Below are 14,941 nucleotides of genomic sequence, written 5' to 3'. Positions count from 1 at the left end.
AAATGTTTTGTTTGACTGCAACATCTACAAACCAGCAATCCCATGTCCTGTGAATTTCTCCTTCCCAATGACTTCTCCTATACAGTCCTTACGCAATTTCTAAGGGTCTGTTTTTCCCAGATATCCTTTTCTTTTTTTTTTTTTTCTTCAGTCTGTTATAGACAGCATAGATTTCATAGAAAACTTGAAAAGCGCAGTCAGCCTCTAAAGCATTTCACTACCATGACGCCGTGGTGTGCCCCACCACCTTACTGGCTTGTAGCGTGGATACCGAGCCCAGGCGTCAGTCCGTTTATCAGAGTTGGAGTGTAGTAAGAGAAGGCACCCTAAAATGGGCAATCAAGTGAAATAAGAACAGGAGTGGATTATTCCAGCTTTATTTGGCATCCACTTTATTTTATAGTTTATTTATGTTTCTTTTCAGTCATACGCCTTGCTCAAGTTTCTGTGTTACCTCCTGGTAGTTTCTTTCTTAAGGTAAATGACACATTAGGTCATGAAACCATATAACATCTCTGCATGCTAATTAAACTTCATTGAAGTATTAATATGCAAGATATAGATCCTTTATTGATACATTCTCATATTCATAACTGATACAAAACATTCAAAGTCATAGAATATGACTGAGTTTTTTTCCAAGTTTTGTTTTCCAAAATCTAAGCTGAAGCCATAAATGAAGGACAAATATTTGCATTTCACTTATAATACTATGTCAAGGAAGATGCTTTGGTAAAGAGTGTAAAACAGGGGCAATAATGCAAATCTCTATTTATTCCAGACATCATTTTACTTGAGTAACAGTACGCAGTCTTCAGTACGACGTGGTGAGATATGTTCTCAAAGTGCAGGCTTTGGGCTGAGCGCTCTGCAGATAGAGTGCTCGCTATATGGCTGCACTTGACTCACTAAGTGATGGTGCCACAAATCTCTAGTAAGAGAGAATGCCGGGGTATTCATCCATAAGTTTTAAATCTAATTTCACACTAGTTCTGCTATTTGTCATGCTTGTTTAATTAGCCACTTTATACAGTACTGAGGCTTAGTCCTGGGAGTATGTATCGAAGAGCATAGAGCTATAGCTCTTAATCCTTACTGAAGGAATAATTACTGATTTTAGTTCATAGTGTCTATAAGGTGAACAAAGATTTCCTTTGTTCCAGCTAAATTTTTAATTTTTTAAGCTTAACCGTATAGTGTGACTGTGTTATCCCATTAGACGACGCTATGTTCATTTTTTTCTTTGTTGTTGGTAGAATCATTTTCATTGTCCTTTCCAGCTAGGACACGGCTGTATTCTACCAGTGTGCTGCGCTGTCTGGCCTCTCTTTCGGTCGCACTTTGAGTGTTGATCTTGAATAAGAAATAAATCATGAAGCCCATCCCTAACAAAATGATGAGGACCAGAGTAAGTAGTATCCACATATTCATGTGACCATGTGCTTTGCTCTTTTTAGCATCTGCAAATAAACACAAAGCAAATAGAAATGGGTGTACTATAGCCATCAATAAATATGAAGAGGACTGAAAACTATTGGTCTAATTTCCCCCTTGATTACCAGGTTGTTAATTAGCAACGCACATTTATGAAGGAAACGGAATATAACCTAAACCTCTCTTGGCTTTCTGCCACTGTTCTCTTGGGGCAAGGATAGGAGGGAGGGAAAGAAGCTATGCTAATTAAGGTGTAGATATTATCATATGGGCTTTTTTAGAATAAGAGTCTTATTAAAAAATCTATCATAATGTCTCTGTGTCACTGCCCCTCATAGACCTTAGCATGCAAAAGAAGGAGCAAAGAGGGGATGGTGAGTGTACCAAAGTATTTAGTTATCCTGGGATGCCCTAAGTGTCTCATAGGTACTGCTAAATTATGCTGGGATGACAACTAAGTAAACTATAAACATATAAATATGTAACAGACAAATAATAAATAGAAATTCATAAAAAACCCCAAGTATTTCTTTTCATGTTTCTCTGAAACTCTTGAGAAGGAAAAATAAATCCTACCTTCCACGTTTGCTGGTGCTTTAAGAATAGCTGTGAAAGATAAAGATAAATGTTTAGTCAAAATCTAAGAAGGTCACATTTTCATCCTGACAGTTTCATATTAGCAAAAGGTCTGGTAACCTGCACATCAAAGTTACTTCATTGCTTCTCGTGACAACACATTTGTTACCTTAATTGAGATGAAAAGGTGTGATTGATTTTTAAGCTGATATTCACTGTAATAATACTGCAGTGTTTTGCATGTTAAAGCAGCTTTCTTGCTTCTTTTTTAGTAACCAAAGAATCTCCAAACACAGGTAGTTTCTAACTGGTTTAGATGGACTGCCTCTTCTCCCATGGTTAATAAATCTTACCCTTTTCACCAAGTCTGCATGCCAGCAGAGACTGGGAACAACTTGATCAAACACTGAGGGTATTTGACTGTTTTGCTGTACTGCACACAATTCCTTTGAGACTCAGCAGTTTTTAATTGGCTATAATTCATTTGCATCTATAATTACATTCTTAAGCTCGAGCTTTCATGTGCAGTTTTCCCTGGCTGTGCAAAGGGGGTGCCATCTGCAAGATTTTTCTCGGCGCACTGGGTGCAAGCTGGGTGATGGCCAGTCCAAGAGCAGATCTGCCCCATGGGCAGTGGGAGCCATGGGGAGAGCTGGATGGACCGCATGTCCCAGCATGGGAAGCACCTGGAGCTGGGCTGCTGCAGCAGAAGCACAGCAACACATTAAGCTCCAGACTGTTTGCAAGCACGAAGCAAATGCAACTGTTAGATTGTCCCTTGGAAGGATGCAGAGCTCCTTGCAATGTAAGATTTGCTTGTGCTGAAACCCCGTTCTGCTGGAGAAGCTGGTACCAGGGAATATTCTCTGTACTTTGGCGCTGCACTCACAGTTGAACCCAACAAATAAAGTATGTGTTGACACCAAGTTTCTGCTTTCCGATGTATGTAGTAACAAAAAATTAACTTTCTGTAGGGTCTATTGTGCTGGCTACCCAAAGAAAATCAGGAGTTGCCCTAAAAGCAGAATTTTGCTTTTCAGAAAATGCTCTGACACTGCTGTGAACGTGTACAGCTGCTTTCCCCACCAGCTGCAGCTTTGCTCGGGGAGGGGAAAAGGACAGAACCTCAGAAACATCCCGAACCTCAGGGTTGTGAAACAGAGCAGGAAATCCCACTTTTTGCAGAATTATCAGTTAAAATCCAAAATAACACATGGCTGCTTGGCTCACAATATTCTGATATTTCTACTTCCTGACCAAAGCAGATGGTGCTCAGTTACACAGAAACACAATATTAAAAAAAAAAAAAAAAAAAAAAAGTTAACCAAAACAGTTGTACTATTTTCAAAGGTCACTGCATGTGCTCTGAATCATGCTTCCGTTCTGTTATTATTTAAATGGTATTGCTTCATCCATCTCTTACTGGAACAGCATGTATTGTAGTACAGCAAGAGGAAGAAAAGCAAATTATTGATGCACCCCTTCTTCCATAGAAGGTGAACGCAAATGTTAGCAGGAAAATATATGTGTATGTTGGAGGTGAGCAAAACAACAAAGGAGGTTAAAATTTTTCAGAAAATATTGATCACCTTTAGTTATTAATTGAATATTCATCACAGAATGCAAGAAAATCTGAAGTTATGAAGCAAGAAAACATGAAAAGTGCAGACAGAAAAAAGAATAACTCTATTTATTCATGTTATTTTTGTCTGGTGATAAGGAAGACTGTAAATGCAGCATTTTACATTGGTCTATTGTAATGAGCAGATCGCACTATTACTACTAATACAAAACCATTGAAATCAAGAGCAGATATTAAAGAAGTCACTTACTTTTTGGTTTCTTACAAATAAAACCCTTTTGGGAAGAGCAAGGAAGGGTACTCCAGTAGCCGGAGAATGCAGACAACTCCACGCAGTAATCAAGCTGATCCTCCGAGGGCTGTCCTTCACCCCAGTTGACAAAGCCTAAGGCACTGTTGTCTTGCCAAAGCAGCTGCCCTAATGTTGCAAATGTTAGTAGCAATACTATTAGTTCCACATCAAAGATCTTCACTAATATTAGTGAATATTAATATTATTACTTTACTCAGGCTAATAAAGCAATACTGCTTTCTTAAAAATTTGCATCTGAGGTTATTTTCTAATGCATTTTATTTCCTTTGATTATCTTCTTTAAAAGAATATAATTGCTTTTCCAAATTATGATTTGCAGATTTGCCAATCATAACTTAGTTTTAGTTTACATATCCCCATATTTTTGTCAAGGGTACTAAAGTTTCAAACTGAAAAAACAATATAGCTAACCTTTTTTATTTTTTTTTAATTTCTAAATTATTATTTCAGCAGCACTCTGAAAATCAAGCAACTTTTACTGTAATGTTTAAAGATATGCTTAGTTAAGATTAAAACTTTTTTTTTGCATGGTTTCAGAAACAAATATTTTGAAGTATCAGTCAGTTAAAATGACTCTAAAATAAAAAATAATCCTTTCTGACTGTGGATTGACACTAGTGTTGTTTTCTTCCAGGTGCATGTTTTCCACTGCACTATTTTTCTGGTTGCCAGCAGCCTAATTTTCTCCATATGAAGACACAGAGAAGCTTGATGCTGTGGGTTCCAACTGGACACCCGCAACTCCCACGTGGGTTCTCCGCAGCCATGAGAAGATGAGAGCCAGCTGGGACATGTTCCCCACCAGCTCACAGAGCAAAAAGGGTGGGAAAGGCTTTCTCATGGACCAGAAATAGGAGATGTCCTCAGGGAGGGCAGAGGTCAGAGGGACAGATACGTGTCATTGGCTGGGATCCTCTGTGAAAGTCCTTGGTGACACTGCAACCATAAGCAACTGTGCAAAATTATCACTGATTACAGCAATTCCTGGATAGTTTGAATTTAGAAATGAGGCTCCATGATTACCCCAGGTATGGAGAGATGAAATTACTTGTTATATCTCACTTTCATGAAGAACAGTATCTTCTGTGTTGTGCCTCTCAAGAGATATTTCTATCAGCTCTCCACATCTTTGCTGCTGAACCAGATATAGACAAGATATTTGAATTGAAGGAGTCCCCATGCTGGCATCGCTTTGGTGGACCCATGCAACATCCAAGACCCATAACTGAAGCCAAACAAATTTCTTTTCTACAGCTTTCACACCTACTGGATAAAACCATCAACTTCGAATAATTTTTAGATTATATGCTATCAATCTATCTTTTTAACTAGCTTCTGTTGTAATTCAATTAATTCCTTAAAAAAACCAATATATCTTACTTATATTTCTGTTCATCTAATGAAGTCTATTTATGATTATTTACACAAGTTAAAATAGTTACCATTTACATTTCTGTATATTCCTATCCAAAAGCCACTTGTCTTGCTTGTGTATAAGTCTGCATGCTCCACTAAAAAGTTTGATTCAGCCACATCTTCTACAGAAGCCAACACACCACCTATAAGAAAACCAACACAATGATTGGAGGTGTCTCCTGCCATAGAAGTCAGTGGTAGTTACAGCCTTTGATATAGGATAAGGTTAATAATAAAGCCTCTCCTGCTGGTAGGGAGTAAGCAGGGATTTAAACAGAGACCAGAAAGTAGTGTTCGGTGTCAGGGAACAGCACAGACTGTGAGTGATGTCATCAGAAACGGAAGACATGAAAGCGCAGTGAAGATGATTTTTGAACGCCAGGTATAGTGCATGTTATTTTTCAAGTGATTGGATAATTTTTTTTATAGGTATTACACATGATTCTTCATTGGTTCTTCATGGTTTGACAGGATATTATGGAGCATGTCATATTGCACAGCAAACAGGCTTGCAATTCAAACTGAAATACTAATTTTTCTGATAATGGTGGTGGAGAAAGAGGGCTAAGAGGATCTAAAAAGATAGGAAACAAAAGGACCCATTTCTTTTGGGCAGCATAGTGCTTCCCTTTCTCTTTCACATCCTCCTGAAGCATGGATGAGGTAGCTGATGATTCAGCAGCATAGGTGGAAGAAGGCCAAGGAGCAGCTCATGGTCTTGGCCAGGACCAGATGCCTCTCAGATGGCAGAGGGAAGCGTTTGCCCTCCCCTGGCTCTATAGGCTGCCAGGGACCCCTGCCGATGGAGCAAGGACTTTCGGGCAGAGCATGTAGCCCCTTTCGGATCACACACCCCATGTTAAAAATAAGGGATGCTTATTATGATATTTACTTCTGCTCTTGTGTAGGAAGAGATATAGAAGGGAAGGGATAAGGCTGGAAAGACGTTAATCCATTTTAAAATCTCACTAAGAAAGAGAAATTTTGTGAATGAAGAAACAAAACAAGAAACAAGCACAGGTGGGGAAAAAAAAAAAAGAGAAAAATTGATGACCTTAATTTCAAAATAAATGAAAAGTAAATAACATCAATGGTGAAAAGTGAGACATTGGTTTCCTATTTTTTAATATCTGTAGAATTTTCAGCATTAGTTTTCAAGGCTTTTTTATAGTGATTTTTTCATGTCAAGATTGAAATTCTGTCTTTGGGTAAAAATAATAATTACCTGATTGAATGCACTGAGTCACAGACTGAGCCCAGCTCATTTCATTGGCATTGAAGTTATAGCAGTGGCTTTGGAAAGGAATCCAAGAGATGTGATCAGATTCAGGACATTTTCCAATATCCTGTGGGGGATCAGAAGGAAGTACATCTAAAAGAAATGAGATAAATGGATGTTTTCATTCAATAGGGATTTCTGTTCTTCAGATACAAAATCAAGTTTAAAAGTAAAAAAAAAAAAACACCTTTCTTAAAAGTACTTAAAATATTCTTCAGCACACAGTGCTAGAATTATCAGTGACTGTGTCAAGAGTGACAACGAGGAGCAGAACTGCTTAGTCACAGCTGAATGACTCAGTGTGAACCTGCGCTCTTCTGTCTTACCAACTAAATCAAACTTTGACTGTCTCAAGGATATTTGAGTGTTCAGGAGTTTCTGATTCTAGATTTTTGATTCTTTTTTTTTTGTTATAACCAAAAAATTTGTATAAATAAAACACATAACTAAAACTAAAAAGCAGAAAAAGAAACGCCAAAAAACTCCCAAACCCTCATGAGGTTCAAAACACAATTTGATTTTAAATGGAATATCATCTAAATCATAGTTTACTGTGGAAATGTCTCATTTAATATCTCAAGATAATAATCCTTACATAGAATATCTGAACAGCTTTAACTCCGACAATGCATGGAAACCTGAAGCTCATTGAATATTTAGGGTAGTAGCCCTTCAATTTCCTGCAAGCAGTGACATTATGGAATAAAACAGTAACACTCTCAGTTGGTACAAGTGCTTTTAAAATGAAGTTGCAAATGAATAGATAAGAAGTTCAGATCATGGCCTGGAAAAGACATTAATGAAAAACTACACAAAAACAGATCAAAAGAAACTCAGAATTTCCATTAAGTCTGTGTCACTGGAGCTAACAGAGGTTGCTCTAATACAAATGAGAAAGCAAGAAAGTTCAGTTCCATGCTAAGGTTTTCCTCTAGCTTTTAATTTGTAGTATTCCTCAGTGACAGCCATAGAATCACTATGAAGTATGAACTTTTGTTTGGGCCAATTAACAGACTTTTTTTTTTTTTTTTTTCCCCAGCTACAACTCTTCCTCCTTTCCCCGGTTTTCAGAATCTAATAACAGTGAAGCTGTAACCAGTGTGTGAATGCTGCTTATGTTGAAGAAACAAAGCTTATTTTATACTGAGTGGACTTTATTGATTACAGTCCTTCCCAGAAAGTCCCTGTCAGCTGAAAGTTTCACATTCTAGACTCAAAGTGAAATGTTTAGTGTTCCCACAGTTTCTGGTTCTGTCTGCTTGCGACGTAGGATAACTCCTACAGCAGTTACCACCCCAGTCCAGTAAAATGACGCTATCTTGGCTGGTGAATGGCAACTCCATCAAAATGGAACATTATTTATGCAAAATAAAGGTATCAACATCACATACTCGGGCTTAATACTCCTTAATATATAGATAGAAATTCATATTTCAGTCAAAGCAGACTGAGCAAGGCTTCTGCCATAAAACCGAAAGTGATCACCATAGCTTACCCTCAGATTTTTTGCAGACAGGAAAATGTTTTTCATTACAAGGTGCTGTTTTCCAGGTCCCATGGGGCTCTAGATAGACACAGGCTATTCGTTCTTTTGGTTCTCCATAAAACCAGTTAGAAAAAATTATTTTCCTTTTATCAGTCCATCTGTAATAGCCATAACCCTAAAATTGAAAAAGACATTTGAAATAATTTTTCTACACTCCCATCTGCTGTTTCAGGTGAGTGGATTTATACAAATGCACACTTTCACAGTGATATATACAGGTCATTTGTGTATCTGTGCTAGTACTGTTAAAATATTAATTGAATCAGGATTCAGCAACATAAAAGTCAGAAACAGCAGTAAGCCTCCTGTGCCGAAACAGCTTATGAAGGTGTTTCGAAGGCTAAATGTTGCTTCCTTGGTACTGCTGGTGCTCAGTCCCTTGTTGGGCAACTCTGTGAAGTGGAATCACTGTCCCAGAAGTGTCAGGTCACCATGAAGAGCAACGTGAACATGAAACCTGTGGAAAGCTCAGGTGGAACTGGGTCTCAGAGTCGAGAATCACTGTCAGACAAGGACTCTAAGCTCAAGTGCAGTTTTGAGGAGAAACATTTAGAAGCAAAATGCAGCTATCACTTCAAAAAAATCTGAGAAAATTATTTTGTAAGGAGCAAAAGAAAAATATGCAGAAGCAGGAAGTGTTGAGTCTTTGTTTAGTCTTCTCCCCCCTCCTTTTTTTTTTGTTCCAGGAAGAATCAGGATTACAAGGAAAAGGGAACAGACTCAGACAGTATATAGCTGACATTAAGAACTGGGGGATAAAATGTGATCTCACTTTCGTGTCTGGATGTGTCAAGCAGCCAGGTACACAACCTCTTCCTGAGCTTGGCACCATCAGGGCAAGATTGTTGCCTGGGGAACAGGAGGAATCACAAAGCTTCACTTTACAACAGCAGTGCTGGCTCATTTATAAGGACCAGGAGAACAAGTCTGGTGATCCAAGCTTCATCATAATAGAATTTAAACTGCTTTCTAAACCATGTTTCTGTGACTGTAAAAAACCAACTTTGATATCAAGTGGATTTAAACACTATTATTTTGCTTTGGATAAAGATGTCCTGTGGACTTGTGCAAGTGGGAGGATTCATGTCAAGGTTGGTGACTACCAGTCTCATATATATTCTAAGACCAAGTATTTTGTCTGGTAGGGAGAGGCACTGTTAGAATTATGGAAATACGTATTGTTCAGCAACAAGTTAATTGTCTCAGACTATGCAGCCTTCTAAGAGGCTTTATCAGTGCTGCTGCATCATATAATCAGAAATGCTATTTTTACACAATGTTTATTGTAAGTTCTCCCTAGGTATACTGAATTTCAGATTTGTTTTGCTATGTTATATGTCAGTGTGGAGTCCCAATTAGTAAAAACAATCACTAGTTAAGAAAATTATTACTGATGAAAGAGCTCTTTTTTATTTCCAAGGTAGTTTAGCCAGCTCAAATGAATGCAAATGCAATAGAAACATGAGAGCTAAGTGCATTGAGCAACTGCATATTCACTAGGTAAGCTGAAGCTCATTCTGGCACTCAGTCACAGACCTAGTAAGACTGATGCTCACTCGAGTGTTCCCTTTCACACTCGCGGACCTGGATCTCCATATTTTCTTCTTCTGGTATGGTATGGCTTTTATTGCTTTTAATTTTTGGGACTCAGCAGGCATAATAAGGTGAGTGTTCAGAGGCACATGGTATGTTCTCTGAACCCTTCTGAACCAAAAAGTAATGAAAAAGCTACAGTTTCAATGATTGCAAAGCATTAGCCTTAATGACCCTGTTGGTCTCTCTGAGTAGAGTTCACCTCTCCTAAAAATGGCCATCTAACCATGTAGTTTGACTTAAGTGCCTAAGATTCCCACAGAGTTAGTAAGGGGAAGCCCACACTGTCAGAGGTTTCCATGCTTCTCCATTGTCTATGGTGGAGTTTCATGATTTAAGACAGATGAAGTGAAATGAAGTGAGTGCTATCCTCCAGTCCTAGGTTCCTAAATCCGTTCATGCTACAATTCTCCCTGCTGGTAGTAATCCAATCATAGCATTTAACTGGACCACCTATCAGTTTATTAATCTTACCACTTTGCTGTTGAGCCCAATCCATAAGGGCTCTCCATATTTCACTGCCTGCAGCAGCAGGAATATGTTACTGTAATAATCAAAAATGCTGGCAAGCTCTGAAGATTTCTCCTTGCAGGCTTTTCTTGCTTCTTCCCAATACATCTTAGAAGGAATGATTAAATAGCTGCTGTTACCATAGTGGATGAAATCAGAATCTGGAGCAGTTGTGGAATGAAACAGTTCAGGCTCTGTAAAAAAAAAGAGGTACAAATTTGAGAGGAAGGGGAGAAAACAGTGAAAATTACTAGCTACCTGAGTAGCAGTATTACTTTTGAGGTACAGATTAATGCAGTGCAGCAGCACAAGCAGCAAGTAAAAGCATTTCTTAAAACACAGAAGACATATTTCAATGCTGACTTGGAGTTATTTGTAACTACGGTGTAAACAGTGTATTCACTGTAAGCAGGGATTACGGAGAGGCAGAGGATGAGTCGTGCGTGTCTATAGAGGTACAGTGCACCAGATGAAATGACGTGAACACCGGTCACACAGGGATCCTCCCTCCAGAGCTCTTGAGGTTCCCCTCCCACAGTGCAGGTGAAATTCCTCCCAAACACAAGCATGGGGTAGGATCTCCACACCACTGCAGTCTCAAACTAGGGGTGAATTTCATCCTAAGCAAAGTTTGTGGCTCTGCCGCTGCTTCTTTCCCGGGTAGGATGAAGTGAAGAAGAAAACTGTAGTTGTACCTTAAATGATACGTGTGAAAGTAGAAGACAAAGACCTAGAGCTAGTGATGGGGACAGAAAAAAGGACAAAAACTGCCTTCATGTTCAGTGTCAAGAATGCCCTGGCAACTGTTTTTGCTAGTGATGCCCTCGTGCAGATTTCTGCAGTTGCACAGGACCGAGCCATGAAGCATCTGGCCCAGCTGTGGCTTCTTCCTCTATTTTTACTTGCTGCTCAGCAGTTCCCTGTTTCTATTCCTGTAGACTCCTCAGTGTAGCTGTGCTCTGGATGTGTCTCCCACCCTGAGGGTACACAAAGAAAACTAGAAATTTTGCCCTTCTGATTATTGCTGGTCTTGTGATATAAAAGCATTGCTAGAGGCTGATGAGCAAAATAACCAGTCTAACTGACCTTAGTGAACCCCCCAGTGGGGTATGTATGAGAGTTTTTGGGCCGGGGGGTGGTGTGTGTGTTAGGTCTGGGGGTGGGGTTGGGAAAGCTGCTTTTGGTGCAATTGTTTAGCTAGTGAAGATACCTATGGTGGAGGTCATTGATGGATTTGTCTTTATGCTTTGTATTTGCATTTGCAAAATAACCTGATTTGGGTACCTGTATCTGTGCTAGTTGGCTAAAACACAGATAGCTAAACTTTTCTGTCAATAGAGGGGAAAAAAAGGCATTTTGAAGGCATAACTCTTCTAACCCGTTTTGGGCATTTGCCTCAGGATGAGGCGGGTGAATCCTGCCTTCAAAGTGTCTATTTGCCATGTTCAGACAACTGATTTAAGTGTAGATGTCTGCAGGGTAGGTGAAGTCCCTCTGGGGGTGGTGGTGGGTATGCTGGTAAGAGAGAGGCTGTAAAGCCAAAACTATTTTATAATACTTATCGCAGAGCGGGCTTGGTGTCTGGAATTCCCGAGCTGGGAAAGTAGCCCTGCTTCTTCCCTCACCCCAGCCGGCACATCTAGGCAGTTACAGCTGATGATTCATACGGTTGGATTTTTCAGTAAATGCCTTCCAACAAAGAAGGTGAAAAGTAAAACTTACTGCTGTCCATCTGGCAAATATAGCTTTTGTTGTGCTGGCAGTCAGTATTTTCCCAGTACCCTGCTTCATCTGCAGATCTTTTCATCATTGCAATACAGTCAGTCTAGGGCAAAATTAAAGAAGAAAATTATAGCTGGTGAAGTGCAAAATGTCTGGCAAAATAATAAAAATAGGTTTGAGGAGACAAAGTTAACGGTTTTCTAATTTTGTGGCTCTTATTTTCATTTATTGTTTCTTGGAAAATAAACTTATTTTGTTATATATCTTAAGCAAATGTACTATCCTTGGCAGATTATTCCAAGGACTTTTGTCAGTTTATTAAAATTCCTTGGAGTACACCAAGGCTATTTTTACTATATATTTTATGGTAACCTGTACTGAATTTGTTTAACTTTCATTTGGATTCATGCTGTACAAGGACAAACAATAAAACAAAGTAAAAATCCCAGCTAGTAATAATGAATGTTTTCAGAAAAATCTAATAATTCTAATCGTAATTATAATACATCATCCCTTTTCTGCAGTTCTAGATTTCTGCAAAGGAATGACAATAAATATAGACTAAACAGGTCTATTAAAATCTACGTACAGGTTTAAAAACTTGATCTCCAACTTATTATTCAGTAGCCCTCTACTTAAAGCCATTGAAATATATGATCCTAGCTGAGAGAGAAGTCAGGCTGGTTACTCTATCCTTGACTGCTATCTAACTTGAGCATTTTCTGATTTTTTTCTGTTTACCTGTATTGTAATATACTTGTGGTCAACTTCTATGTATTTATCTCTAAATGGGAAATGTCTTGCCCACTTTGAATAGTCAAAAATGCTTCCATCTGTCCAAATATATGTATGTTCATGGTTAATATCATTCAGTCCAATCCATGTTTCATTGGCAACATCCTTTAGGTAGAAGGTGAAAAAGGCTATTAAAAAAGAGAAAGATCAGAGAAAGAGAGTAGGTGAGTTTGCCTTTCTTCAAATTCAGTATAAACCAAATTCCAAATAAAACAACCAAAAACTTGTAAAAATATTGCAAATATCAGGTTCAGTATTTTTACTCTATGAGTTAATGGTGAGAGAGAAAAATTATAATGGGTAATTTAGCTGAAGCAGTTTGATTTTATATAAATTTAAAAAAAGGAAAAGTTTTTTAGATAACAATGATAGAGATTTCTTGGAAATACAGAATTTAGGTCTAGAACAGACTTCAAAAGGATTAATGAGTCTTCCCCAAGGTAGCATCAACTGCACATATATAATTTCTGATGGATGTTTGTTCAATTTCTGACTTGAAAATCTGCGGACATTTCATTACTATGATCTATAACTATCCCATCTTCCAAGGTCATGGGGATCAGATTATTCCATTCCCTCCACATGATGCTTTTTCCAAGAGATGGGAAGTGTCATAATATCTCATTTCACTCTTCTCTCTGGGTCAAGCAGCTCCAGGTCTTCCTTCATAGGTTACGCTATTTACATTTGGAGACTGGTTTGGCCTTGTCATTAGATGGTGAAACGTCCTGGCTTCATACTTAACACCAAAAGGTTCAGATGTCATACCTTGCACTTGCTCATCATGTATAGAGGCCAAATTTCCCCCTAATCCTATACAAGCACTTCTTGCAGCGTGCCAAGTCAGTCTCTCTTCTTCTTTGGATCCAAAGATTTTATAACACTGCAGGGAGAGTAAAGGATTAGACAAAATTGCTGTTATCAAAGTATTAAAACCATTGGTTGTGGTTGATTCAGTTCTATTCCCTGCATGTAACAAGCAGCAGATGGGGCATCTGCTGAAATGCAAATACCAGCAAGAAGGAGACCCAGCTGATCACAGCGATGCACCTGCAGCACTTACAAACCTGTGGGCTGTCCAAGGTTAGTGCTGGGCAAGGGCAGGCAACCTCCAAAAGCTTTTGAGGAATTATTTTGAGGAATATCAGTTCCTTTTCAAGAATTAATCCAAGGTTCACGGGTAGAGATTTTAGGTTGTGTTACTGAAAAGTAGGCTTTTTAAGGGACTGAAACTATTTCCTGCCTGGGAACATAATTTGGGGCAGGCACATCTCGGATCAAGTTCTTTCAACTATATACCACAGACTTGGTGTTAAAGGACGAGCTTGTGTGAGCACTCAGCATGAGCAGAACGGCATCAGGAAGCGCTCTTTTGTATCATGTATTAGTATCCCATGAGGATTTTTCCTGAATACCAGTGTAAAAAATTGGTTTTGTGGTTGTGTATGTTCCAAGGGACAGAAAACACGGTTTTAACTGGCATATGCTGCTTCTCCCTTTTTATGCCCTTTGAATGCATAAAAGCTTTTCCTATTGATTGCACTGTGGGATTGATTTGTGGTTTTCATTTTCTGTGGTTTTCTAAGTTCATATGGCCACGTGTACTTTTGTTTAACTTAGCAAAAAACAATGCTTGCTTGTTTTCTACCTTTGATTGACATTTATTGCTGTTTGTGTGACTCAAGATGAGTTATTGTGATAGGCGTTTACATACAAAAAGAGTGATATTTCATTTTTTCATCCCAGTGTTACTCAGAAAAAGGGTCTTACGCTTCCAGATAAGGATAATGGAACAGTATATCTGTGCAGTAAGTATGTCTAAAATAAACAGAAAATTCTAAAAACTGGAAAAGTAACTATGGCTAACTATAGCTAGACTGAGGGGGGATCTGATCAATGCTTATAAATACTTAAAGGGAGGGTGTCAAGAGGATGGGGCCAGTCTTTTTTCAGTGGTGCCCAGTGACAGGACAAGAGGAAATGGGCACAAACTTGAACGTAAGAAGTTCCACCTAAACATAAGGAGGAACTTCTTTCCTGTGAGGGCGGCAGAGCCCTGGAAGAGGCTGCCCAGGAAGGTGGTGGAGTCTCCTGGAATGTCTCTGGAGACGTTCAAAACCCACCTGGACACGTTCCTGTGCAACCTGCTCTAGGTAGACCTGCTTTGGCAGGGGG

The 14,941-nt window shown here is 38.8% G+C and overlaps 1 protein-coding gene across 1 annotated transcript in view; it reads right to left on the bottom strand.

The window, feature by feature from the left end:
* Positions 1-1,215: 1,215 nt before the first annotated feature.
* LOC141470803 (macrophage mannose receptor 1-like) overlaps positions 1,216-14,941 on the bottom strand; it is a 38,145-nt gene continuing 24,419 nt past the window's right edge. Inside the window, exons 19-28 of the mRNA XM_074157054.1 lie at positions 13,535-13,649; positions 12,713-12,894; positions 11,972-12,074; positions 10,214-10,443; positions 8,096-8,261; positions 6,547-6,693; positions 5,348-5,464; positions 3,843-4,010; positions 2,011-2,040; positions 1,216-1,460 (exon numbers count right to left, since the gene is read on the bottom strand). Of these exons, the coding sequence (XP_074013155.1) occupies positions 1,216-1,460; positions 2,011-2,040; positions 3,843-4,010; positions 5,348-5,464; positions 6,547-6,693; positions 8,096-8,261; positions 10,214-10,443; positions 11,972-12,074; positions 12,713-12,894; positions 13,535-13,649 (1,503 nt within the window). The remainder of the gene's footprint in view (positions 1,461-2,010; positions 2,041-3,842; positions 4,011-5,347; positions 5,465-6,546; positions 6,694-8,095; positions 8,262-10,213; positions 10,444-11,971; positions 12,075-12,712; positions 12,895-13,534; positions 13,650-14,941) is intronic.

This window comes from Numenius arquata, chromosome 12, assembly GCF_964106895.1.
Source record: "Numenius arquata chromosome 12, bNumArq3.hap1.1, whole genome shotgun sequence".
NCBI lineage: Eukaryota > Metazoa > Chordata > Aves > Charadriiformes > Scolopacidae > Numenius > Numenius arquata.
This window is presented reverse-complemented; position numbering and strand designations above follow the sequence as displayed.